Source organism: Stenella coeruleoalba (genome assembly GCF_951394435.1).
Source record: "Stenella coeruleoalba genome assembly, chromosome: 5".
NCBI classification, from domain to species: Eukaryota; Metazoa; Chordata; class Mammalia; order Artiodactyla; family Delphinidae; genus Stenella; species Stenella coeruleoalba.
Window position 1 is genome coordinate 25,112,886 of NC_137150.1, and position 27,508 is coordinate 25,140,393.

Consider the following 27,508-nt stretch of genomic DNA (forward strand, 5'->3'; position numbering starts at 1 on the left):
AGTTTATTTTTGTGTATGGTGTTAGGGAGTGTTCTAGTCTAGTTCTTTCACATGTAGCTGTGCAGTTTTCCCAGCACCACTTATTGAAGAGGCTATTTTTTCTCCATTGAATGTTTTTGCCTCCTTTGTCATAAATTAGGTGACCATATGTGCGTGGGTTTATCTCTGGGCTTTCTATCCTGTACCATTGCTCTATATTTCTGTTTTTGTACCAGTACCATATTGTCTTGATTACTGTACCTTTGTGGTATATAGTTTGAGGTCAGGGAGCCTGATTCCTCCAACTCTGTTTTTCTGTCTCAAGATTGCTTTGGCTGTTCGGGGTCTTTTGTGTTTCCATACAAATTGTAAAATTCTCTGTTCTAATTCTGTGAAGAATGCCATTGGTAGTTTGATAGGGATTGCGTTGAATCTGTAGATAGCTTTGGGTAGTATAGTTATTTTCACAATATTGATTCTTGCAATCGAAGAACATGGTATATTTCTCCATCTATTTATGTCATCTTTGATTTCTTTCATCAGTGTTTTATAGTTTTCTGAGTACAACTCTTACACCTCCTTAGGCAGGTTTATTCCTAGGTATTTTATTCTTTTTTTTGTGATGGTAAATGGTATTGTTTCCTCAATTTCTCTTTCTGATTTTTTGTTGTTGGTGTATAGGAATGCTAGAGATTTCTGTGCATTAATTTTGTATCCTGCAACCTTACCAAATTCATTGATTAGTTCTAGTAGTAGTTTTCTGGTGGCATCTTTAGGATTTTCTATGTACAGTATCATGTCATCTGCAAACAATGAGAGTTTGACTTCTTCTTTTCCAATTTGTATTCTTTTTATTTCTTTTTCTTCTCTAATTGTCGTGGCTAGGATTTCCAAAACTGTGTTGAATAAGAGTGGCGAGAGTGGACATCCTTCTTTGTCCCTGATCTTAGTGTAAATGCTTTCAGTTTTTCACCATTGAGCATGATGCTTGCTGTGGGTTTGTCATATATGGCCTTTATTATGTTGAGGTAGGTTCCCTCTATGCCAATTTTCTGGAGAGATTTTATCATAAATCGGTGTTGAATTTTGTCAAAAGCTTTTTCTGCATCTGTTGAGATGATCATATGGTTTTTATTCCTTAATTTGTTAATGTGGTGTACCACATTGACTGATTTGCATATATTGAAGAATCCTTGCATCCCTGGGATAAATCCCACTTGACCATGGTGTATGATCCTTTTAATGTGTTGTTGAATTCTGTTTGCTAGTATTTTGTTCAGGATTTTTGCATCTATGTTCATCAGTGTATTCATCTATAATTTTCTTTTTTTGTGATATCTTTTTCTGGTATTGATATCAGGGTGATGGTGGCTTCGTAGAATGAATTTGGGAGTGTTTCTCCCTCTGCAATTTTTTGGAAGAGTTTGAGAAGGATCAATGTTAGCTCTTCTCTAAATGTTTGATGGATTTTGCCTGTGAAGCCATCTGGTCCTGGACTTTTGTTTGTTGGAAGATTTTTAATTAGGGTTTCAATTTCAGTGCTTGTGATTGGTCTGTTTATATTTTCTAATTCTTCCTGGTTTAGTCTTGGAAAATTGTACCTTTCCAAGAATTTGTCCATTTCTTCGTGGTTGTCCATTTTATTGGCATATAGTTGTTTGTAGTAGTCTCTTATAATCCTTTGTATTTCTGCGGTGTCAGTTTTGATTTCTCCCTTTGCATTTCTAATTTTACTGATTTGTATCCTCTCCCTTTTTTTCTTGATGAGTCTGGCTAAGGGCTTATCAATTTTGTTTATCTTCTCAAAGAACGAACTTTTAGTTTTATTGATCTTTGCTATTGTTTTCTTCATTTCTATTTCATTTATTTCTGCTCAGATTTTTATGATTTCTTTCCTTCTACTGACTTTGGGTTTTCTTTATTCTTCTTTCTGTAATTGTTTTCAGTGTAAGTTTAGATTGTTTATTTGAGATTTTTCTTGTTTCTTGAGGTGAGATTGAATTGCTATAAACTTCCCTCTTGGAACTGCTTTTGCTGCATCCCATAGGTTTTGGGTCGTCGTGTTTTCGTTGTCATTTGTTTCTATGTATTTTTTTATTTCTTCTTTGATTTCTTTAGTGATCTCTTGGTTATTTAGTAATGCACTGTTTAGCCTCCATGTTATTTGTGTTTTTTACAGTTTTTTTCCTGTAATTGATTTCCAGTCTCATAACGTTGTGGTCAGAAAAGATGCTTGATACGATTTCAATTTTCTTAAATTTTCTGGGGCTTGATTTGTGACCCAAGATGTGATCTATCCTGAAGAATGTTCCATGTGCACTTGAGAAGAAAGTGTATTCTGCCACTTTTGGGTGGAATGCTCTATAAATATCAATTAAATCTACCTGGTCTATTGTGTTATTGAAAACTTGTGTTTCCTTATTTATTTTCTGTTTGTATGATCTTTCCATTGGTGTAAGCGGGGTGTTAAAGTCCCCTACTATTGTGTTACTGTCGATTTCTCCTTTTGTGGTTGTTAGCATTTGCCTTATGTATTGAGGTGCTCCTATGTTGGGTGCATAAACATTTTTTTTTTTACTTTATTTTATTTTTGGCTGCGTTGGGTCTTCGTTGCCGTTAGCGGGCTCACTCTAGTTGCGGCGAGCGAGTGCTACTCTTTGTTGTGGTGCATGGGCTTCTCATTACACTGGTTTCTCTTGCTGTGGAGCACAGGCTCTAGAGTGCAGGCTCAATACTTGTGGTGCACGGGCTTAGTTGCTCCACGGCATGTGGAATCTTCTCAGGCCAGGGCTCTAACCTGTGTCCCCTGCATTGGGAGGCAGATTTTTAACCACTGTGCCATCAGGGACGCCCCATAAACATTTATAATTGTTATATCTTCTTCTTGGATTGATCCTTTGATCATTATGTAGTGTCCCTCCTTATCTCCTGTAACAGTCTTTATTTTAAAGTCTGTTTTATCAGACACAAGTATTGGTACTCCAACTGTCTTTTGATTTCCATTTGCATGGATATCTTTTTCCATCCCTTCACTTTCAGTCTGTATGTGTCCCTAGGTCTGAAGTGGGTCTCTTGTAGACAGCATATATATGGGTCTTGTTTTGGTATCTCTTCAGCCAGTCTGTGTCTTTTGGTTGGGGCATTTAATCCGTTTACATTCAAGGTTATTATCAATATGTATGTTCCTGTTACCATTTTCTTAATTGTTTTGGGTTTGTTTTTGTGGGTCTTTTTCTTCTCTTGTGTTTTCCGCCTAGAGAAGCTTCTTTAGCATTTGTTGTAAAGCTGGTTTGGTGGTGCTGAATTCTCTTAGCTTTTGTTTGTCTGAAAAGCTTTTGATTTCTCCATTGAATCTGAATGATATTCTTGCTGGGTAGAGTAATCCTGGTTGTAGGTTTTTCTCTTTCATCACTTTAAGTATATCCTGCCACTCCCTTCTGGCCTGCAGAGTTTTTGCTGAAAAATCAGCTGATAACCTTATGGGGATTCCTTTTTATGTTATTTTTTGTTTTTCCCTTGCTGCTTTTAATACTTTTTCTTTGAATTTAATTTTTGTTACTTTGATTAGTATGTATGTGTCTTGGTGTGTTATTCCTAGGGTTTATCCTGTATGAAATTCTCTTTGCTTCCTGGGCTTGGGTGACTGTTTCCTTTCCCACGTTAGGAAAGTTTTCGACTATAATCTCTTCAAATATTTTCTCAGACCTTTCTTTTTCTCTTCTTCTTCTGGGACCCCTATAATTTGATTGTTGGTGAATTTAGTGTTGTTCCAGAGGTTTCTGAGATTGTCTTCAATTCTTTTCATTCTTTTTTCTTTATTCTGCTCCTCAGCAGTTATTTCTACCATTTTGTCTTCCAACTCACTTATTTGTTCTTCTGTCTCAGTTATTCTGTTACTGATTCCTTCTAGTGTGTTTTTCATTTCAGTTATTGTGTTGTTCATCTCTGTTTGTTTGTTCTTTAGTTCTTCTAGATCTTTGTTAAACATTTCTTGTATTTTCTCAATCCATGCCTCCATTCTGGTTCTGAGCTTCTGGATCATCTTTACTATCATTACTCTGAATTCTTTTTCAGCTAAATTGCCTGTTTCCTCTTCATTTATTTGGTCTTGTAGGTTTTTACCTTCCTCTTACGTCTGTGACATATGTTTTTGCCGTCTCTCTCTCTCTTTCTTTTTTCTTTTTAATGAGCGGGATTGTGTTCCTGTCTTACTGGTTGTTTGGCCTGAGGCTTCCAACATTGGAGTTTGTAGGCTGTTGGGTAGAGCTGGGTCTTGGTGCTGAGATGAGGAACTCGTGAGACCTCACTCCAATGAATATTTGCTGGGGTCTGAGGTTCTCTGTTAGTCCAGTGGTTCCGTCACAGAACTCCCACCACAGGAGCTTCAGCCCGACCCCTGGCTCGTGAACCAAGATCCCGCAAGCCAAATGGGGTGGCAAAAAAAAAGAGAGAGAGAACAATAACAAAGTAAAAGATAAAATTAGACTAGGAAGCTAACAGATATGTTAGAAAGAATATAAAAATAAAAATATAGATGAATCAACAACTGGAAGGTACAATAGTACAATTGTAAAAAGGAGGCAGAGGGAAAAGAGGGGAAAAAAAAGGCAGGGATGGAGGCCTTGGCTGTGGAGGGCGGGGCCTAAGCAAGGGCAAGGTTTGGGCGGTGGGTGGGGCCTGTGCTCAGGACCCACAGGGCCGGAAAAGGCCCTCATGGCTGTGTGGGGTGGGGGGTGGGGCTTAGGCTCAAAGGAACAGGAGGGACCCAGGCGTACCCCCCACCCCTGGTCTCAGAGGCCAGGGCCTCACCTGGGAACCCAGCAGGCTCCCTGAGTCTGATTGGGAAGGGCAAACTCCCTCTGCTCCCCTCCCACTCCTCCTGGAGGGCCCCTCCCGCCTGCCTCGCCTGATCTCCCCAGCCTCCCTCCTGTGCCCCCACAGCCTGGAGGGGGCTTTGGAGAGCAGGGTCCAGCCTGGGAGCTCAGCAGGCTCCCCGTGCCCACATGAGTGGGGCAAACAGCCTCTGCTCCTCTCCCACTACTCCCAGAGGGCCCTTCCCGCCTGCCTATCCTGCTCTCCCCAGCCTCCCTCCTATGCCTCTAGGACCCACGTGGCCTGAAGGAGGCATTGGTGGGGGGGGGGGGGGGTGCTACCGGCCTGGGAGCTCAGCAGGCTCCCTGGGCCAGAGTGGGCCGGGTGATCGCCCTCTGCTCCTTTCCTGCTCCTCTTGGAGGGCCCCTCCTGCCTGCCTTTCCTGATCTCCCTGGCCTCAGGGGCACCCATCCTGTCAGGCCTCCACTTCTCCTCCCCCCTGAGTTCCCCCACCTTGGGCATCAGGGTCCCCCACCAGCGGCCGGCAGGCACCCTAGTTGTGGGGCGATGCTAACTTGCATCTTCCCACACAACCATCTTGACTCCTATTCTCACATTTCTATTAGGTAGAACAGGTAATATTATTTCCATCTTACAGATTGAAGGAAGCTGGTGCTTAAGTGTGAGGTCACAGAATTAACAAGTAGCAAATGGAGGAGAAAACTCTTCTTCCAGCATTTTTAGATAGTCAAAAATTTAAACACCAAAGCCAGTTTCCAAAAGCAAAGACTTTGTATGAATGTTACCTTAATTTTTATAAGTAGCCACAAAACCCAAAGTATTGACATAGATCAATACTTTATACCTGTTTTTCCTTTACTGTTAATCTTTATTGACCATTATATACAATTCTTCTTAGGATAAAAAGGCATTTGAATAGGATAGCATTTACATAAAGTTCAAAACTGACAAGTATAATCTTTAGTGTTAGAAATAAGGTTACATTGGGGAGGGGTAGTAACTGGAAGACAGTACAAGCGTTCCCTATTTTTAATTTCTTTTTTCAAGGTCTTTTATGTTGTGCTTAGTAGTGTTCTGTTTCTTGAACTGAGTGTGGATATACATACATATGCTCATACTATAAAAATTCATCAGATTTTATACTTATAAGTTTGCATTTTTCTATATGTCTTATATATCAACAAAAAAATTTTACTTCAAAAAATGTAAGAATTTATTTATTCATCCTTGCTTGCATCTAAAGAAATTCACAAATCTTAAAATTACTCATTTCTTTCGGCTTTTTAACATTCAGGCATGTCCATATATTGAAAAATAATTTAAAATTTTAATATTTTAAAAATATTTTCAAATTCTTCTTTCCTCAGCAAAGAAAGAATAATAAGAAGGTTCGAGTGACAGTGAAGCCCCATTTGCTATACAGAGTAAGTTTCCTGTCAGAGAATTCAGAGTTGTTGTTTTTGCTTTGAAAGTATAGAAGGAACAAAATGTTTTCAATACATTAGTAGAAAAACTTCTTAAAATTAGTGTTAATAATAATAATTAAATCTTTCTTCTCTTCAGCCTTTAGAACAGCAACATGGAGTCATTCCTGATCGGGATGCAGAGTTTCGTCTCTTTGACCGAGTTGTAAATGTGAGAGAGAACTTTTCCGTTCCAGTTGGCCTTCGGGGCACCATCATAGGAATTAAAGGGGGTAATAATTCAATATTTGACGTGTCTCCAACTGTGTTTATATTGTAGAGTGAAACACAAACTTGTGTGTGTTATACGTAAGCAGTAAGCAACTATAAATCAGGAAAAACACTAAATCCTTTTATGTTTTAGTTAAGTTTTTTCCAGCTTTAGGTTTTCAGAGAAAATTCTTCTTCTCTATCTTGTGTAATCATCTGGGAAGTGATTAAAACGTGGGGAAGTTGAGGAACGGCTGCTGAAAATTTGGTAGCTTATGTGTAGCACATTAAAATTATCTAAAACCTTAGAATACATACTTGTGTTTTCATGAAACTAAGAGAAACATTTCATCGGGCTTCATCTAACCTTGTTCAGGGCTTTACCTTAATTGTCATTGTAATCTCTTGATATCTGTGGAGAAATAAACAAACATGATGCATCAGCTTATTTGTGGTTAAAAGATTTGCATATTTATTTGAATTTTATGAATACAACTAGATATTGTATGTAAAACAGACCTATCAATCTGTTGTATAACAATGTGCATATAGTTAACACTACAATACTATACATTTAAAAATGGTTACAATGATAAATTTTATATGTTTTTTACAAAAAAAGAGAAAAAAAAAGAAAGAAAAATGAGAGTATGGAAAGAAAAGGGAAGAATTAGCTAAGGATCTAAAAATGCCTCAAAGGGATGCCTGGAGTGAGTAGCTTTGCAGCATAGATTCCAAAAAAAAGTCAACCCAACATGAAGCAGCAAATCAGGTACCTAGAGGTCAGAGCGCTGGCAGCACTGTCCCTCCATATTCCAGGCACTCAGCCTTGGTCTCACTGCCAGAAAGAAGGAAGAGCAGACAGGCCATGAGCCTAAGAGAGCTGCTTATTTATTGCCAGCAGTGTGCCCGGCACTTTTACATTTTACATTTAACCCTCCCAACCACCTGAGAGGGAGATATTATTTCCTCGCCTAAGAGTTTAAGTGACTTGCCCAAATTTACACAAATAAGTGGCAGAGCTGGGATTTGAACTCTGTGCCCTGTTTCTTTTCAAACTTTGAGCAGTGGTTCTCCACATTTGCACATCTTCTTGGGGTCTGCCTCTAAAAAGAGAATTTTCTTCCCTGATTTTTCTTTGAATTTTTTTGGGTACATTTCTGGTGCTGAAAATGGAGGTGGGAAGGTTAAGTAGGTTAAGCCCAGGCTAAGTATGGTAAGGGTCAGATGGGTGCAATGAAGCAACCCTCCTGCTGCTATCTGTTCAGCCTCAGGCATTGGCAGTTCAAATGTTGAGCTTATTGGATTGTACTCTAATTAGATTGTCCTGAAAAAGCCTTAGAACTCTGATAACATAGAAGTTTCCTTTCTTCTGACAACCCCTATCAGTAGTAGTGACCACTTGGAATTTTGTCTTGACAAAAATTTTAAAGCTACATCTACTCTGAGTGGAAAAAGCTCTGTCGTTGATTAACCATATCTGCCATGGACATGGAATATAAAGGGAAATATTTGTCTTACTGCCTTCAGCTGATACCTCATCTCCGTTGTCATCTCCACTAAAGGGGGTGAACAATCCTCTTATCAATAATCTTTTGAGTAAGTGGCTTCTCCCTCAGACGGGAAACAGGAACTTAGAAAGTGGACCTTAAGCCTTCAGAGGAGAAACTCCTGCCTCCCATTGAGCCCCACTTTCTTGGGTTTAGATTTTAGGTAAAAGTGTCAGGTGAAAGGTACAGCTAGATGGGGGAGAATGAGTAAGCTCTGCAGGCCTGGTTTCATTTGGGCAATGAGGGACCAAGAATGAGGGACCAAGAATGAGGGAAACATCCCCCAACCCCTAACATAGTATCAGGTATGGTATTAGCATTCTCCCGAGAAACAGAACCAATAGCGTGGAAAGGGGTGGGGATAGAGATGGGGAGAGAGAGAGAGAGAGAGAGAGAGAGAGAGACAGAGTCAATTCTAAAGTTATGTGATAGACTCTATTATTAATTTGGGCTTAGAATTCAAATATTATTATAGTTAATTATTTCACTTTATCTTGGCATTTTAGTAAATTTAAACTTTCCAGTTATATCCCATCATCCTCTCTGCCAAAATTTATTCTTTTCTGTTCCTCCTTAAGTTTATTGCACCACAGTCTTTCTCACGTGTCTCATGTCTCAGTCATGCCATCCATTATCTACCAAGTCATCTCAGCCAGAACTTCGGAGTAGTCTTTGACATCTCTGTTCTTTTTGTCTACACAGGTCACAAACTCCTGCCAGTTCTATCTAGTAGTATATCCGTTCTCTCCATTCTGTTCCTTTCATTACTGCCATGTCTTCAAATCTTCATTTCCTTTGTCCGATTGTAAGACCTTCTAAACCGCAAATTCCAAAGTTATCTCTTATTTACTCTCTTTTTATGAATAATTTCCAACATACACCAAAACAGAGAGAAAAATATAATTAATTCTCACAGTATCTAATTTAAAATAGTATTATTTTACTCTGTGAGCTTATTTTCTTTTCATTCACTCTCTGTATTGATAGTTGTAGTGCTTCTTATCCCCCAAAAACTTACATGCTGATTTTTCTTTTATCGTATGATTTTTCAGTCTCTCTCTTTTTTAAACAGCTAATAGAGAAGCTGATGTACTATTTGAAGTGTTATTTGATGAAGAATTTCCTGGAGGTTTAACAATAAGGTTTGTATTTCCAGATGATAATTATACTTTGTAAATATGCCCATGTGGCCAATAACTACATTACTTGTTTATTTGTCCAGAATTTCAGTTCCTAGTATGTACAAGACATCATACTTGCTACCAGGAGTGTAACAGTGAATAAGACAGACATGGTTTCTACCCTCATGGAGCTTTCATTTTAGTAGGGGGGATACATTGAGTTGGCCAAAAAGTTCGCTCGGGTTTTTTGTAAGATGGTACCAAAAACCCGAACGAACTTTTTGGCCAACCCAATAATTAACTTACTACAATATTAATTTTTTAATTAAAATGTGACAAGTGCTGGGAAGAAGTATTTCAGGTGTCTATAAGAGTATGATCTGTCCTGAGAGTTCTAGAAAGGCTTTCTTTAAGCAGTGACGTTTAAAATGGGACATGAAGAATAGGTAACTGGAGGAAGAGTGACAAGTGGTCAGGAAGAAAGAATAGCATATGCAACAGAGGACATTTTCACTCATTTAAAAACTAAAAGAATGCAGGTGTGTCAACTTCAGCAACTGTGTAAGATTAGAGTAAGGGAGAAGAGCAAGGACCACACTACGCAGGAACTGGTAAGCCACTTTCAGGACATGCTAAGGATCTTGGTATCATGGTCTTTATCATTAAAGCAATGTGAAGCCATCAAAATCAGAAATGTGACATGATCAGATTTGCATTTTTTTTAAGGTTAAATAACTTGAGGAATAGAAATGATCTTTGAATTGAGTGACATTTTAAGTCTTTGTCATTTGTTTTAGTGGAGTTGTGGGTGCTCAAGCTAGATTGGGTTGGTTTGAGGAGTGAATGGCAGGTGTAACAAGGGAGGCAAGAAACTGAGCTGACCCTTGAGAAGTTTGACCATGAAGGGGAGAAAAGATAACTGGGGGTGAGGAGGTTTAAAGGAAGAGGATTGGATTGTTTGTTTTTAATTTAACATGGCGGAGACTTGTTCAAATCTATTTTGGGGAGCATTAATAGAAAGAAAGTTTAAAATTATAGGAAAAAGATCATGTTAGAATGAGAGGTGCCATGGAATATTAGAAAGTGTGGGCTCTTTCACTTAACCTTTGTGTTACCTTAGGTAGGTTAGTTAAAAGCATTCTGACCCTCAATTTCCTCATCTATGATGAAGATGTGCACTTCACTAGGTGATTGTGAGGGTTAAATGAAATCCTTTCCAGTTTTCCTTTCTCCCTTCTAAACACCAACTGGAAAACTGAACTGAAGTTAGCTTAGTTTCTTTTTCTCCTCTGTTTTGATTAGTGGTAATTAAAATAAAAAATTAATTACTCTTATTTAGCCTATTTGCATAAAATCACAATCTTCAGTCCTTACAAGTAGTGATCACATTCAGAATACTATTATTGTTTTGCAACTTGAATGTGCCTATTACCCAAAGACTTTACTGTCTGCACTCTTTTTTTTTTTTTTTTTTTGTGGTACGTGGGCCTCTCACTGCTGCGGCCTCTCCCGTTGCGGAGCACAGGCTCCGGACGCACAGGCTCAGCGACCATGGCTCACGGGCCCAGCCGCTCCGCAGCATGTGGGATCCTCCCGGACCGGGGCACGAACCCGCGTGACCTGCATCGGCAGGTGGACTCTCAACCACTGCGCCACCAGGGAAGCCCTACTGTCTGCACTCTTAAATGCAGCAGCAGGGTCTGGATCCCATATCTGATTTTATTTTTCATGAAAATGTTTGATTACCAATAACTTTAGGCAAAATAACTTTGAAATATATTTTTAGGATGATTAACTTTTTTCTCAGGGTTTTTTTTTTCCTCTCCTAGGTAGAGACACCGGATTTCTTGACTGACTGAGAGCTGTGTAAAAGATTACATGCCTGCAATATATTCATTTCTATAATGCAGAATCTTAAACTATAGTTCTCACAAAAATATTTTCTAGAAATCTTACAAAGATTTCTCATGAAGGAATTCTACTTCCCCATGATCTCAGAATATAAGAAAATTACTTTCTAAAGAGGTGATAGAGTTGAAAACTTTTGACCAGAGAAGGCTTATTTTAATATCTAAACACTTTTATCAAGGCCAGGAAGGAAGGAAATTGCAAATACTTGTCTCTTAGCCTTCCCAGTTCTGGAACATTAAGATGGGAAGATGAGGATAAAAAGAACTGGACTCAACAATTGATCAGGAGACAAAAGTGATCAAAGCTAACATTTGCCCTGTTGCATAGGTAGAGCCACACTAGCTCCACACGGGGTAGCTTCATAACCTTTTAAAGAAGTTTGACATTTAATTCATGAATTTTTGGTTAACTCAGCTATTATGTTGCAAGCCTTCTGAGGACAAACTAACACACACACACCTCTACACATACAACTATACCTCTAGAACATTTTCAGAAACTTTTCAGAAATCTTATAAATTGAGATCTTTCTATGATTTCAAGTTCCTTTACTGAATTTAAAAGTAATATTTCTTAATTAGGATTACGGACTGTCCACCCCAAAATTATTTGATTCTTTTAGCTCCCTTTAGTATTAATTTCCTCTGACCCTGATAAAACTTTTTACCTTTAGGTGCTCACCTGGTAGAGGTTATCGACTGCCAACAAGTGCCTTGGTGAACCTGTCTCATGGGAGTCGCTCTGAAACAGGAAATCAGAAGTTGACAGCCATTGTGAAACCACAGCCAGCTGTGAATCACTATAGCTCAAGTTCATCAATTTCATCTGGGCATTTGGGAGGTCTGAACCATTCCCCTCAATCACTTTTTGTTCCTACTCAAGTAAGACTTTTATTTAAATAATGATCTTGAAAATATCTGTTTTCTCTTTGTATATTTACTTGGTAGACTAACACTTATTTTGTCTTATATCACCCAAATGTCCTATATTATCTCCTACAAAATGACATTAATTTGAAAGGTAAGGGAGAGGACTATATCATGTTTATCAAAGGCAATTTTCAAATTCCCACCATATAACTCATGGGTGATTTCCTTTATTTCATCTTCCTCAGGGCAAAACTTGAATTGTTTTGTGTGAGATACTTAACTTTATTTAATTCCATGGCCCCAAATTTTAACCAAACTTTTTGTTTTGTTTGTTTTGTTTTGTTTTTAAACATCTTTATTGGAGTATAATTGCTTTACATTGTTGTGTTAGTTGCTGCTGTATAACAAAGTGAATCAGCTATATGCATACATATATCCCCATATCCCCTCCCTCTTGAGCCTCCCTCCCACCCTCCCTATCCCACCCCTCTAGGTGGTCACAGAGCACTGAGCTGATCTCCCTGTGCTATGCAGCTGCTTCCCACTAGCTATCTGTTTTACATTTAACCAAACTTTTTAATCCAAATAGCACATGTTTATTATAGACTAATTAGAAAACAGATAAGTAGATGATAACAAAGGAAACAAGCAAAAATCCTCTCAAATCTCATAGGTAACCACTGTCAAATTTTGTTGCATATTTTTCTAGATTTTTAATTTGCATGAAATCAGTTCTCCATAAGTAATAGCTGATTTTTTTAATCAGATTATTTTTGTGTAAGATAAAAAATTTTTTAATTTTTTTAAAATTTTATTTATCTTTGGCTGCATTGGGTCTTCGTTGCTGCACGCAGGCTTTCTCTAGTTGCAGCGAGAGGGGGCTACTTTGTTGTGGTGCACAGCCTTCTCATTGCAGTGGCTTTTCTTGTTGCGGAGCACAGGCTCTAGGTGCACGGTCTTCAGTAGTTACAGCATGTGGGCCCTAGAACATGCGGGCTTCAGTAGTTGCGGCGCGTGGGCTCAATAGTTGTGGTGCATGGGCTCTAGAACACAGGCTCAGTAGTTGTGGTGCAGGGGTTTGGTTGCTCCACGGCATGTGGGATCTTCCTGGACCAGTGATCGAACCTGTGTCCCCTGCATTGGAGGTGGATTCTTAACCACTGAGCCGCTAGGGAAGTCCCAAAAATTTTTTAAATAAATATTATTAAATATTAGCTTGAATAAGATAATATGCCAGTACACTGGAAGACCAAAAAAAAATCTTCTGGTGGGATATTGATTCAGTATAATCTTTTATAGCATTTGTTATGCTTTAAATATTTTTTAATAACCAATTACGTCTGTAGAAGAACATTTTCACTCCAGCAGTATACTTTTATGGTTACTATACAGAGCTCCAGAAAAAAAGAACTAAGATAACAGATAATGAAATTTAAATATCCTGTCTACTGCTAAATAGCTTTAATAAATAAATAATTTGATTTTTAGTCTGAATCTTTATTTTTTCATGTTTCAGTTTTCCTTAAGTTTTTTGTACTTTCCCAGGTACCTGCTAAAGATGATGATGAATTTTGCAACATTTGGCAATCCTTACAGGGATCTGGAAAGGTTCAACACTTTCAGCCACCTCTACAAGAGAAGGTTAGTATACCTTGCTTGATGGACATTTAATTTTTTTTAATTTATTTTATATTTCTATTTTAGGTATGCAGTGATTACTTTTCCTCCTGAAATCTCATAAAATAGAAATAACACTTTGATCTTGAATTTTCATAGTTCTCTTAGGCTACATGTGTTTTTGGACTAATGAGTAAGAATGTAGACAATTTTTCTTTTTAATAAAGGCTTTAATGGCACTCATTAACTTATTCACTTCCACTTGAATATATAGCTTTATGCTGGCAGTTGGTTGTCTTAGATGTGAATGAGCAAATTCACATTCCTTGATAGAGTTTAAGAAAAGGAAAGAAATTCTGCTGAAAGAGTAGACTCAGGCACCAAAAAAAAGGAAAAAGAAAAGGAATGAATTCCTACTACATTTTTTGCTAATTACTAACCTAACTTCTCAGCTTAGGTCAAAAAGGAATGTCCTCTCAGGTTTATAAACCAGTAGCCTGCACCATGAGGGCCTAATTTATTCTAATGTCCCCCCGTGATGGTGGCATCATCAGTGCTAGGGAGGGGAAAATAGCAAAGGGAATGTTCGTAAAGTAAACATGAAACGTGAGAGTGACAACAACACTGTAAGTCAACTGTACTTCAGTTTTTAAATAAATAATAATAAAGTGGGAAAAATAATCTAAACAAAGTAAAAAAAAAAGTGAGAGTTACAACGCACAGGTCACTTCTGCCAATATGCTCTTTTAAGTTTTCCTTAGATCATTCATAAATCTTTCTACATAAATGTAATCCATAACCAGATTTTTTAACCCTCTTTTCCTCTCTCATTTATTTAATATGGCTAATTCCTCAAGAGTGCTTTTTTATCATTCATTCAACGTGTATTTATTAAGTGCCTACCATGTGCCAGGCATTGTTCTATGCACTGAGAATATAGCTGCAAACAAAACAAAAATCCTGGCTCTCATACAGTTAGTACTGTAGGGAGGAAAGGACAATAAATAAGACCAAAAAAATGGTATATTAGATGATAATATAAGTTTGAGAAAAATTGCAGGGAAGCAGGATAGGGAATTTTGGGGAGGGGGAAGGCAAGGTTTTTCAGGGTTTTTGTTTTTGTTTTCTTATTGTTGGTTTTTTAGGGGGGTTTTTGTTTTTTTTGTTTTTTTTTGCTTTGTTGATTTGTTTTCTGGTTTGGGTTTTTTTTTTAATTTTGGTTGTGCTGGGTCTTGGTTGCAGCAGGCAGGCTCCTTAGTTGCAGCTCATCAGCTCCTTAGTTGCAGCAGGTGGGCTCCTTAGTTGCAGCTCATCAGCTCCTTAGTTGCGGCACATGGGCTTCTGAGTTGCAGCAGGCAGTTTCCTTAGTTGCAGCTCACAGGCTCCTTAGTTGCGATTTACTGGCTTCCTAGTTGCAGCACATGGACTCCTTAGTTGTGGCATGCGAACTCTAAGTTGCAGCATGCATGTGAGATCTAGTTCCCGGACCAGGGATCGAACCCGGGCCCCCTGCCTTGGGAGTGTGGAGTCTTAACCACTGCACCACCAGGGAAATGCCCTGCAGTTTTAAGTGGAATGTTCAGGTAACATTTGAGCAAAGATTTGAACGAAATGAGGAGTGGATATACAGATATCTGAGGGGAGAGTATTCAAGACAAAGTCAAAGGCCCTGTTGGGGGTGGTGACCCCTGGCATACACAAGGATGAGGAGACCATTTGGCTGAATCAGTAGGGTGAGTTGTAGGAAATGGAATTAGAGAGGTAAGAGATTGATACTATGTAGGACCTCCTGGACCATTATAAGGACATTGGCTTTTTACTCAGTGAGATAGGGAATCAGCAGAGGGTTTTGCACAGCAGAGTGACATGATTTGACTTATATTTTAATAGGATCACTCTGCCTGCTATCTTGAGAATAGAATGTAGAGGAACCAAGGTGGAAACAGAGACTAGTTCAGAGACTATTGAAATCATCAAGATAGAGTTGATATTGACTTGGACCAGGGTAGTAGGACCCTGTGAAAAGTGGTCAAATTCTAAACATATTTGGAAGGGATTTCCAGCTGATGATGAATTGGATATGCGGGTAAAAGAGAAAGAATGTATTAAAGGACGTGACTGTTAAGGCCTGGATAGAGGGGCTATTAACTGAGGTGGGAAAGACTGCAGATCTGGTAGGTTTGTGGGGGAAGATCAGGAGTTCAATTTTGTTAAGTTTGAGATGTATACTAAACATTTAAGAAGAGTTATTGGAGTTAGATACTTGAGTGGAGATGTAGAGTTGGACATTGAGTCTGAAGGTCATCAATGTTGTCCAGGCTGGAGAGAGAAATTTGGGAATCATTATATACATATATATGTATATACACCCACACATATACATATATGTGTGTATATGTGCATATGTGTGTATATGTGCATATGTGCATATATGTGTATATATCTATATCTATTTATCTATATCCAAGAAAGTGGATAGATAGAAAAAAAGTTCAACAACTTAGCCTTAGAGCATTCCATCCTTCAAGAGTCAGTGAGACTAGGTGGAACTAACAAAGAAGACTGAGAAGGAATGGCTGGTGACGGGAAGAAAATCAGGGAAGGGTGGTTTCTAGATGCCACGTGAAGAACAGATGTCAGAGAGAACAGAGTAATCAACTGTGTCAAACGCTGCTGATGGATCAATTAAGATGAAAACTGAGAATTGACTATGCACAGAATTTAGCACACGAAGGCCATTGGGAACCTTGACAAGAACAGTTTCAGTTAAGTGATAGGAGCGAAATACTGATTTGCGTGGGTTTAAGAGAAAAGAGGAAGAGAGAAATTGGAGGCAGCAAATATGGATAATTCTTTCAAGGAGTTTTGCTCTAAGAGAAAACATTACCCCGAGTCTCTCCTCTTTCCTTTCCCTATTTGTTCAGGTTCTTTGTTAACCTCTGTTCTTCCAGCCTTTCACTGGGGGCTGTTCCCTAAAACGCAACAGTTTTCTTTTCCCTTTTGCCTTATTCCTTGACTGGTGACTTTGGGTCTTTCTTCTCTGCTAATTAACACTTAATCTATGTCTCTAATTCCAACCTCTCAATCAAGATCTAACCCAATATCTCCAACTTTCTAGAAGACAGGTATAGATGGATGCTCCGCCATCACCTCGACTTCAGGATGTCTCACAACTGACCTCATCTAAAGCCTCTTCTCTTATCCTTATTTTCTAATGCAACCATTTACTCAGGCATATAATCTGAAAAGCATGAAGTCAAAAATTTTTGCTTCTTCTCTCTAACATTTTTTGCATTGAATCCCCAAATCTTTTTACCCCTTCTCAGTTTTTACAACTGGACCTTAAATTGTCATCCCAGCCCTAGATTAACCTCCTATCTGTGCTTCCTGTTTCTTATGTCTTTCCTTTCTAGTCCTTCTTACATAGTACTTCCTACCTAATCTTTCCTAAAGAGCCTTTCACCAGTGTTGCTCAATCATGGCATAATTGAGCAACGTATCTAATAATAAGGACTCCTGCTTTTGAACTCAGTTTATGCCCTGTGGCAGTGTAGTGAAGATAAATCTGGTATTAGACTCAGAATCAGGAAATTGGGTTTTGTGCCTCAAGTTGCACAAATCTGATTTCCCTGGGCTTCTGTGGCCTCGTGTATAAAATTACGGCTTGGACTTAGATGAACTCTGAGGTCTTTTCCAGCCCTCAAATAGTGTTGTTCAAATACTCTAGAATGTATAGGGCTTCCTGTTTAATAGTAGTGGAATTCAACCTCAACTCAAACTAATATTTAGGGCTTCTATAATCCAACTCTGCCTAGTTCTTATATAAAGTATGTCAACTATTTGGTAAAATGGTTTGTTCTAATCAGATTGGTCTCCTAACTTTCCCTTTCCCATAAACAGGTAATTTCCACTTCAGATTCTGTGTTTGCATTGTTCCTTCCACTTAGGATGCCCTTTCCTCTCTCACTGCCAAAAAGTCTACTAGCTATGACCACCAATTTCCTTGAGATGGAATGCCACACTTGATATTATATTTCCTCAGAATCTTCTGTATGTATCTCTTATTATTAGGTGCTATTTCATTATTTATATCAGCTGAACACTCCCATGTTTTATGTCTTGTATATTCTAAGAATTATGAGCCACCACATATAACACTTATATCCATGAAGCCTTAATAAGCAGCCTGGAATTCATCTGATAAGCAAATTATAGAGAACTCAACATGATTTTTTTTTATAAAAAAAGGTATTCATGCTTCTGGAAAAGGCAAAACTATAGAGTCAGTAAAAATATCAGTGGTTGCCAGAGATTATTGGGAATGGGAGAGATGAATTGGTGGAGCACAGAAGATTTTTAGAGCATTGAATATGCTCTGTATGATACTATAGTGATGGACATATGTCGTTACACACTTGTCCAAACCCATAGAATATACAACACCAAGAGTGAACCCAATGTAAAATAAGGACTTGGGGTAACAATTATATGTCATTGTAGGTTCATCAGTTGTCACAAATGCACCACTCCAGTGGGGATGTTGATAATGGGGAAGGCTATGCATGTGTGGGGCGGGAGGTATAGGGGAAATCTCTGTACCTTCCTCTCAGTATTGGTGTGAACCTAAAACTGCTCTTTCAAAAAGTCTTTAAGGGCTTCTGGTGGCGCAGTGGTTAAGAATCCACCTGCCAACGCAGGGGACACGGGTTCGAGCCCTGGTCTGGGAAGGTCCCACATGCCGCAGAGCAACTAAGCCTGTGCGCCACAACTACTGAGCCTGTGCTCTAGAGCCCACGAGCCACAACTACTGAGCCCGTGTGTCACAACTACTGAAGCCCACGCGCCTAGAGCCCGTGCTTCGCCACAAGAGAAGCCACCGCAATGAGAAGCCCACTCACCGCAACAAAGAGTAGCCCCCGCTCGCCGCAACTAGAGAAAGCCCGTGCCCAGCAACAAAGACCCAACACAGCCAAAAATAAATAAATAAATTTATTTTTTTAAAAAAGTGTTTAAAAAAAATTCAAGTCTTTATTGGCAGAATATGGCAATGTGACTGACACAAATAGCTTTATGTAGACATCAAACAGAAGAACTCAAAAAAACATACTTAAAAGTAGGATATTTTCTTTCTAATTAAACTTAGGGCACTTTTTCTCTGAAATGGTACTGTGAACATGGGTTTTAGAGTTAGAGCTCAGATATCAGCTCTCCTATTTAGTTCTGTAACCAATTACATTATCACTTTGAGCCTCAGTTTACTCCTCTATAACATGGAATCAAAATACACCATAGCATTTTTATGATTATAGCATTATTATAATGATGTTAAGATAATGGATGCAAAGTACATCTTAACCATGCCTGGCACATAATAGACACACAGTATTCGTTCACACCAATTTATTGAACCTGCTGTTCTAATTCCCTTCTTTAGAGTCAGAATCCCTCACAAGCCATTGTGCTATGTGGATGGAAATCTCTTGGCCCTTTTTTTTAAAGAGTAAAGAGCCCTTTTTTTTTTTTTTTTTTTTTTATACATATATTCCCATATCTCTTCCCGCTTGCGTCTCCCTCCCTCCCACCCTCCCTATCCCACCCCTCCAGGCGGTCACAAAGCACCGAGCTGATCTCCCTGTGCTATGCGGCTGCTTCCCACTAGCTAACTACCTTACGTTTGGTAGTGTATATATGTCCATGCCTCTTTATCGCTTTGTCACCGTTTACCCTTCCCCCTCCCCATAGCCTCAAGTCCATTCTCTAGTAAGTCTGTGTCTTTATTCCTGTTTCACCCCTAGGTTTTTCATGACATTTTTTTTTTTTAAATTCCATATATATGTGTTAGCATACAGTATTTGTCTCTCTCTTTCTGACTTACTTCACTCTGTATGACAGACTCTAGGTCTATCCACCTCATTACAAATAGTTCAATTTCGTCTCTTTTTATGGCTGAGTAATATTCCATTGTATATATGTGCCACATCTTCTTTATCCATTCATCCGATGATGGACACTTAGGTTGTTTCCATCTCTGGGCTATTGTAAATAGAGCTGCAATGAACATTTTGGTACATGACTCTTTTTGAATTATGGTTTTCTCAGGGTATATGCCCAGTAGTGGGATTGCTGGGTCATTTGGTAGTTCTATTTGTAGCTTTTTAAGGAACCTCCATACTGTTCTCCACAGTGGCTGTATCAATTTACATTCCCACCAACATTGTAAGAGGGTTCCCTTTTCTCCACACCCTCTCCAGCATTTATTGTTTCTAGATTTTTTGATGATGGCCATTCTGACTGGTGTGAGATGATATCTCATTGTAGTTTTGATTTGCATTTCTCTAATGATTAGTGATGTTGAGCATTCTTTCATGTGTTTGTTGGCACTCTGTATATCTTCTTTGGAGAAATGTCTATTTAGGTCTTCTGCCCATTTTTGGATTGGGTTGTTTGTTTTTTTGTTATTAAGCTGCATGAGCTCCTTATAAATTTTGGAGATTAATCCTTTGTCAGTTGCTTCATTTCCAAATATTTTCTCCCATTCTGAGGGTTGTCTTTTGGTCTTCTTTATGGTTTCCTTTGCTGCGCAAAAGCTTTTAAGTTTCATTAGGTCCCATTTGTTTACTTTTGTTTTTATTTCCATTTCTCTAGGAGGTGGGTCAAAAAGGACCTTGCTGTGATTTATGTCATAGAGTGTTCTGCCTATGTTTTCCTCTAAGAGTTTGATAGTTTCTGGCCTTACATTTAGGTCTTTAATCCATTTTGAGCTTATTTTTGTGTATGGTGTTAGGGAGTGATCTAATCTCATACTTTTACATGTAGCTGTCCAGTTTTCCCAGCACCACTTATTGAATAGGCTGTCCTTTCTCCACTGTACATTTCTGCCTCCTTTGTCAAAGATAAGGTGACCATATGTGCGTGGGTTTATCTCTGGGCTTTCTATCCTGTTCCATTGATCTATCTTTCTGTTTTTGTGCCAGTACCATACCGTCTTGAAGAGAGAATCCCTCACAAGCCATTGTGCTATGTGGATGGAAATCTCTTGGCCCTTTTTTTTAAAGAGTAAAGAGCCCTTTTTTTAAAAGAGTAAAGAGCCCTGGTAAAGAGCCCACATGTACCCAGTGTTCATTTGTCTGTGCTCAGAAAAAATTAAATAGGGCCCACCAAAAGCAAAATTGTGTAATCATTGTAAAGTGATTAATTTGTATTGAACATCTCCAGCCCCTACTTCTGCTTCCCCTTCCCACTTCAGCTGTGGCAAGTTATCTCTTTCTGCCTTCAGGTCTCTTCTCCCTATCAGAAAGCGAAAGGATCTGCTGTGATCTTTATATGAAACTTACTCATGTCATTTTGCTAATTTTGCCCATTCATGCACTGTCTCAATTACAGCAGCTTTATAATCAGTCTTGCTATCTGGTAATAGTCTTCCAGCAATTGAAAACCTTGACATTATAAATATTAATTAATAAAAATCAGATATTAGGGGAAAGGATGTGAAAGGGCTAATAATATCCTCAACTTTTATAACATAGGGACAGGAATGATGAATTTTTTAAAACTCTGATGGAAATTTTTAAAATAACGAAGTCAAGAAAATAGTATAATAAATCTACATGTACCCATCCTTTACCTTGAACATGTCCACTTCTGTTTCTTCCATGATACCTATTCATTTCCTATCCCCACATACCCCAGAGATAGGATTATTTTGAAGCAAATCTAGAGGGATCTTTAGAGGCTGATATTTCTGTTATGAAGAAACATTCACCTAAAGTTTAATCTTTAGTTTCTCTTTAACTTCAAAGAAAATTAGATTGAATTCTTTCTGTTGAAAGCATTTTTGTAAAATGATTGTTTTCTGTGTACCTTACTATCTAACTAATGCATAGAGAAACGTCTGGAGTGGTGATCGTAATGTTAATGGTTATTTTGGGGGCGGTAGAATTTGAGTGGTTTTCTTAAATTCTCTATACTTTTCTGCATTCCTTAAATCTTTTTCTAGTGAGCTCTATAACTTTTATAAAAATAATAAAGTATTTATTAAGCATTGAGGAAGAGAAGTAGTTTTAATATTAAGAGTTTGTTTAAATCATTTATAAGAATTTTAATTTTCAGGGTGCAGTTCTACCTCAAGAAATAAGTCAAGTAACTCAACATCACAAATCTGGCTTTAATGAGAACAGCGTTAAGCAAAGAAAACATGAGCCTCACAGAAAATGTAAGTTATGAGTTAGAAAGTATACTTGTGGTGCTAACTGCTTCCTTTTATTTTTGTTAATAGCTTTATTGAGTTATAATTCATACATGATAAAATTCATCCTTTTAAAGTATACAGTCAGTGTTTTTTGGTGTTTTCACAAAGTTGTACAACCAGTGCCACTGTCTAAATTTAGAACAATTTCATCTCCCCAAAAAGAAATACCATACTTATTAGTAGTGATTCCCCTAGCCCTGGCAACCACTAATTTACTTCTGCCTCTGTGGATTGACCTATTCTGGATATTTCCTGTAAACAGAACCATAAAATATGGGACCTTTGAGACTGGCTCCTTTCACTTGGCATAATCTTTTCAAGGTTCATCCATGTTGTAGCATGTATCAGTACTTCATTCCTTTTTACAGCTGAACAATATTCTATAGTATGAATACTACATTTTGTTTATCCATTCATCCATTGATGGACATTTGGATTGTTTCCACCTTTGGGCTGTAATAAATAATGCTGCTGTGGATGTTTATGTACAAGTTTTTGTGTGAACATATGTTTGCAGTTCTCTTGGGTATATATGAATGAATGGAATAATTGAGTCATGTGTTAACTCTATGCTTAACTTTTTGTGGAACTACCAAACTGTTTTCCAAAGTAGCTGTACCATTTTACATTCCCACCATCAATATATGAGGATCCAATTTCTCTACATCCTCTATAACACTTGTTATTATCCATCTTTTTTATTATAGCCATCTTAGTGAATGTAAAGTGGGGTCTCCTTGTGGTTTTCATTTGTAATTCATTAATGACTAATAGTGTTGAACATTTTTTCATGTGCTTATTGGCTGTTTGTATATCTTCTTTGGAGAAATATATATTCATATCCTTTGCTCATTTTAAAATTGGGTTGTCTTTTTATTCTTGAGTTGTAAGACTTCTTTTTATATTCTGTATCCTGTATGCTGAGCAGATATTTGATTTGCAAATATGTGCTCTTATTCTCTGGGTTGTCTTTTAACTTTTTATACAGTGTCCTTGAAGTACAAAAGTTTTTAATTTTCATCAAGTCCGATTTATCTGTTTTTTTCTACTTTTTCTTTGTTTGCTTATGCTTTAGGTATCATCTAAGAAACCATTGCCTAATTCAAGGTCACACAAATTTACACCTATGTTTTCTTCTAAGAGTGTTATAGTTTTAGCTCTAACATTTAGGTCCTTTTTTCATTTTTGAATAAGTATATACATGGTATGAGATAGGGGTCCGTATTCACTCTTTTGCATGTAGATATCTAGTTGTCCCAGAACTATTTGCTAAAAGACAGTTCTTTCCCCATTGAATTCTCTTTGCACTCCATTGAATTGTCTTGGCACCCTTGTCAGAAATCAATAGATGTATGGATTTATTTCTAGTTTGTCAATGCCATTTCACCTATCTATATGCCATCTTTTTGGAACAACACACCGTCTTCATTACCATAGCTTTGTTATCAGTTTTGAAATTGGGAAGTTTGAATCCTCCAACATTGTTTTTCTTTTTCAAGATTATTTTGTCTGTTCTGGTCTCTTGCATTGCCATATGAATTTTAGGATCAGCTTGTCTGTTTCTGCAAATATGGCAGCTGGAATTTTTATAGGGATCATATTGAGTCTGTAGACCACTTTGGGTAGTACTGTCATTTAGCAATATTAAGCCTTTCTACTCCTTTCAGTGATGTCTTGTAGTTTTCAGTGTACAAGTCTTGAACTTTTTTTGTTAAATTTATTTCTAAGTATTTTATTCTATGTAATACTATTGTCAGTGGAACTGTGTTCTTAATTTTGTGGGGGGGAGATTGTTCATTACTATTTATAGAAATAAAACTGACTTTTATATATTGACCTTGTATCCTCGCACCTTGTTGAACTTATTTATTTGCCCTAATTTTTTTGGCTTCTGCAAATAGAGATAGTTTTACTTCTTCCTATACAGTCTGGATGCCTTTTATTTATTTTTCTTGCCTAATTGCTGTGGATAAAACCACCAGTACAATGTTGAATAGCAGTGGTGTCACTTTTTATTTTCCTCCTTTTTGCAAGAATTCTTCCTTACCTTCCTCTCTTCCTTTCTTTTCCCCTCTCTGTTCCCTCTCTTCCCTTTCCTTCCCATCTTTGTCCCTTCCTTCCTCTCTCATTCCATCCCCTCCCTCCCCCTTCCATCCCTTCCCCTTACTTCTTTCCTCATCCTCTCTTTCCTCTTTTGTCTCTCCCTCTCTCCCTTCTTCCACCTTTTCTTCCTTCCTTCTTTTCTTTTTTCCCTTTCCTTCTTCCTCTTCTAATCCATCCTTTTCACTTTATTTCTGTTCCCATCATTTCCCCTTAACAGGAATACTAAAATAGCTTCCTGCTTGGTCTTTTACTCCTTCTACCTAGCTAATAAGCCACTGCCATACTATAATTTTCTTAAGGCACAATTCTGATCAGATTCCTACCAGCTCAAAACCTTTCTGTGATTGTGCCTATTGCCTACCAATGTAATTCCATAGTCTTCAGTCCTTTGCAGATTGTGGCTGCAGCCTGCTTCTCTAGTTAAATTAAGCTGCATTATACTCCTCAACCTCCAGCAGAACTGGTCTGTTTTTAGTTCTACAAATATTCCTTGCTTTCTGCTTCTACTATTATTTATCTTTTCTCCTATTATTTCCTTTGCTGGAGTACTTAGCCTCTTATTCTGCCCTTTGGAAACCTGCCGTCCTGCAAGGCTCAGTTAGATGCCACCTTTCTTTTTCCCTTATTGTTGTCATCTGTGAGTTTCTCTTCTCACCCTCATCTAAATTATAAGTTCCTCAAGATCAGGGCCTTTGTTTCCTTGGAATTCTGTGAATTTTTTAGACAGTGCCTTGCTATGGTAAATACTTGGTAAATTTAATTGATGTGCAGCAAATTTCATTTAACAAAATCTCTGTTTTCTTGTCTCTAGTTAAAGAAGAGTGTAAGAGTCCTAAAACTGAGAGTCGGTCACAAAAAATATCAAATAGGCAGGTAAGCTTCTTAAAATCACATTTCTAGTAGCCCACTTTTTTTTTAACATCTTTATTGGAGTACAGTTGCTTTACAATGGTGTGTTAGTTTCTGCTTTATAACAAAGTGAATCAGTTATACATATACATATGTCCCCATATCTCTTCCCTCTTGCATCTCCCTCCCTCCCTCCCTCCCTCTCACCCTCCCTATCTCACCTCTCTACGTGGTCACAAAGCACCGAGCTGATCTCCCTGCACTATGCTAGTAGCCCACTTTTTATTGTAGTTGGTGGCTCTGTGGCATCTGACTGAATTTTGTAGCCCTTTCAGCCAGATTCATAAAGTGCATGACAGGAGGGTTGCTGAGCCTGTCAGTCACTTGGATGGGAGGTTGTACAGCTGGAGTCCAGGATTTGGAACTAGAGAGACCTGAAGTTCTGGTTCTGCCATTTAACAGCTGGGTGGCCTTGAGCAATTCACTACACTTCTCACAGCCTCAATTTCTTCATCTTTAAAATGGAGATAAAAATATATCACTTGTGTCTCTCATTATATATAGTCTGTATATACATAAATACATACAAACATACTTACATATATGAATATATGTGGGTACATTATATGTATAAAATATGTAGAAATATGTTTGTATATTCAATGAAAGTATATGGACCAACATGGCAAAGTTAACAGTTAATTCTGTGGAGTTAGGTTAATGGGGGAAACTGAGATCATTTATGTTTTATTTTATATAGTTTGTTGTTTGATAAGGAGTATGTATATATTTTATAGTCAAAAAAACATTTTAAGTCTAAAAATATTTATGTACACTTACGTGCATTTTATATGGATATTATATAACACAAAGTTCTTAAAAATTAGATCTCTTATAAGCTATAATATATTACATTTATAAAAGATACCTTAGGGCTTCCCTGGTGTCTCAGTGGTTGAGAGTCCGCCTGCCGATGCAGGGGACACGGGTTCGTGCCCCGGTCCGGGAAGATCCCACATGCCGCGGAGCGGCTGGGCCCGTGAGCCATGGCCGCTGAGCCTGTGCGTCCGGAGCCTGTGCTCCGCAACGGGAGAGGCCACAACAGTGAGAGGCCCGCGTACCGCAAAAAAAAAAGAGATACCTTAGAAGATATCTTGGCACATAACAGGTTCTCAGCCCGTTAATTTTTAGATACCAATAAAGGGTTGAATTGCATGACTTTCAGAGTCATCTCTTATGCTATAATTTCCTTTCTTCTAGAGAAGGGGTTCATAAACTCTTTGTGCCGTGGACCTCTTTGGTGAAGCCTATGGACTCTTTCTCAGAATAATAGTTTTAATGCTACAGTAAAATACATAAGATTTGAAAGAAAACCAGTAATATTGAAATACCATTAGAATCACCACCATTGTGTTTTATTGCCTACATTCATAATTGAAGGGAATACTAAGTCTCATTTAGAAATTAATGAAAATAAAGATGGAATTTTTTCCCTCATCAAGTTTATGGGCCCCCTTTTTTCTCATGGTATAAAAGAGAAAATAACACATTAAAAAGTTTGCAGCAATTTATTTAGAATACTATTAAGTCGGAATTATAATTTTATTTGCACAAAAACTCATTCGTACTCTCTTACAGGTGTTTGAAGGGCCTGCCAAATGTAATGTTAAGCTTTTGAAGAGAAATGAGAGTGCAGAAGTCTCAGAAAACCGAAAGGTTGAAACTAGTTATCCAAATGCCACTGATAAGCTAAAAGACTGGTTTATACAAGTTCTCTTCCCAAACTTTAACACCTGGGAAGAAGATTGAGTGAAAATTAAATGATCATTTTTGTACATAAAACTCTGAGCTATTTTCGTGTCCTTGTACTTTCATCTTCATGCACAAAATATTTATTCTTTTAGCCTAATCCTGGAATTGAGAACTTCTTAGCATCTTTGAATATCTCCAAAGAAAATGAAGTACAGTCATCTCATCATGAAGAGCCTCCAAGCGAAGAACATTTGTCACCACAGTCATTTGCTATGGTTCGTATTTTGTAAGAGCTTGTACACTATGGTAATTTCATTACTGTTAGCCACACATACCCTGTGCAACAGTTAAAACACCTTCTCTTATGTAGACTGGTGTGTGGCATTATTATTGTCATCCTGTGAGAAAGATCGGGCTGCCCTGGGCAATTTAGCCACCATAGCTCCCTTGCTTTTCAAACATTGCCACTAGACAATTTGGTCAAAAGTTAAGCAGAATGATAAGTATTGTTTCTTTGCCAGGAAATGTGAATTTTTTTCAACTCTTATTTTCCTTATTCTCTATCTGAATGTAGTTATCATCATAATTTTTAACAATGGAACTTATTGAAAGAAACATCAATAAGGTCTGTAGCTTTTAACTTTTCTCCCTTATCCCTACTATCTCCATACCAATCATTTTCAAAACAGAAGGGAACTCGGATGCTTAAAGAAATTCTAAAAATTGATGGCTCTGACACTGTGGACCATAAGAATGAGATGAAACAATTTGGTAATGAGGTCACTGTTTCCTCCAGTAGAAGAGATGAATATGGATCTTCCTCACAGCCTAAACAAAGTAAGAAATTAAGTAAGTAAGCTAAGTACTAGTACTAATAACCAATCACTTCAAAAATCCAGTTCATTTATTTTTTAATCATGTGATTTTTAAAGATAATTAAGTATAATTAAGAGTAACGTGGGCTTCCCTGGTGGCACAGAGGTTGAGAGTCCGCCTGCCAATG

General features: G+C 37.9%; 1 protein-coding gene across 3 annotated transcripts in view; it reads left to right on the forward strand.

Annotated features, from left to right (window-relative positions):
* The window catches only part of XRN1 (5'-3' exoribonuclease 1), a 105,801-nt gene that overhangs the window by 65,202 nt on the left and 13,091 nt on the right, over positions 1-27,508 (forward strand). Inside the window, exons 28-37 of one of the 3 annotated variants that reach the window (XM_079922486.1) lie at positions 6,180-6,236; positions 6,376-6,508; positions 9,108-9,177; positions 11,741-11,948; positions 13,482-13,577; positions 21,663-21,765; positions 24,716-24,777; positions 26,392-26,502; positions 26,658-26,780; positions 27,195-27,354. In XM_079922486.1, coding sequence (XP_079778612.1) covers positions 6,180-6,236; positions 6,376-6,508; positions 9,108-9,177; positions 11,741-11,948; positions 13,482-13,577; positions 21,663-21,765; positions 24,716-24,777; positions 26,392-26,502; positions 26,658-26,780; positions 27,195-27,354 — 1,123 coding nt within the window. The remainder of the gene's footprint in view (positions 1-6,179; positions 6,237-6,375; positions 6,509-9,107; positions 9,178-11,740; positions 11,949-13,481; positions 13,578-21,662; positions 21,766-24,715; positions 24,778-26,391; positions 26,503-26,657; positions 26,781-27,194; positions 27,355-27,508) is intronic. The other 2 variants (XM_079922484.1, XM_079922485.1) reach the window with 2 other exon arrangements.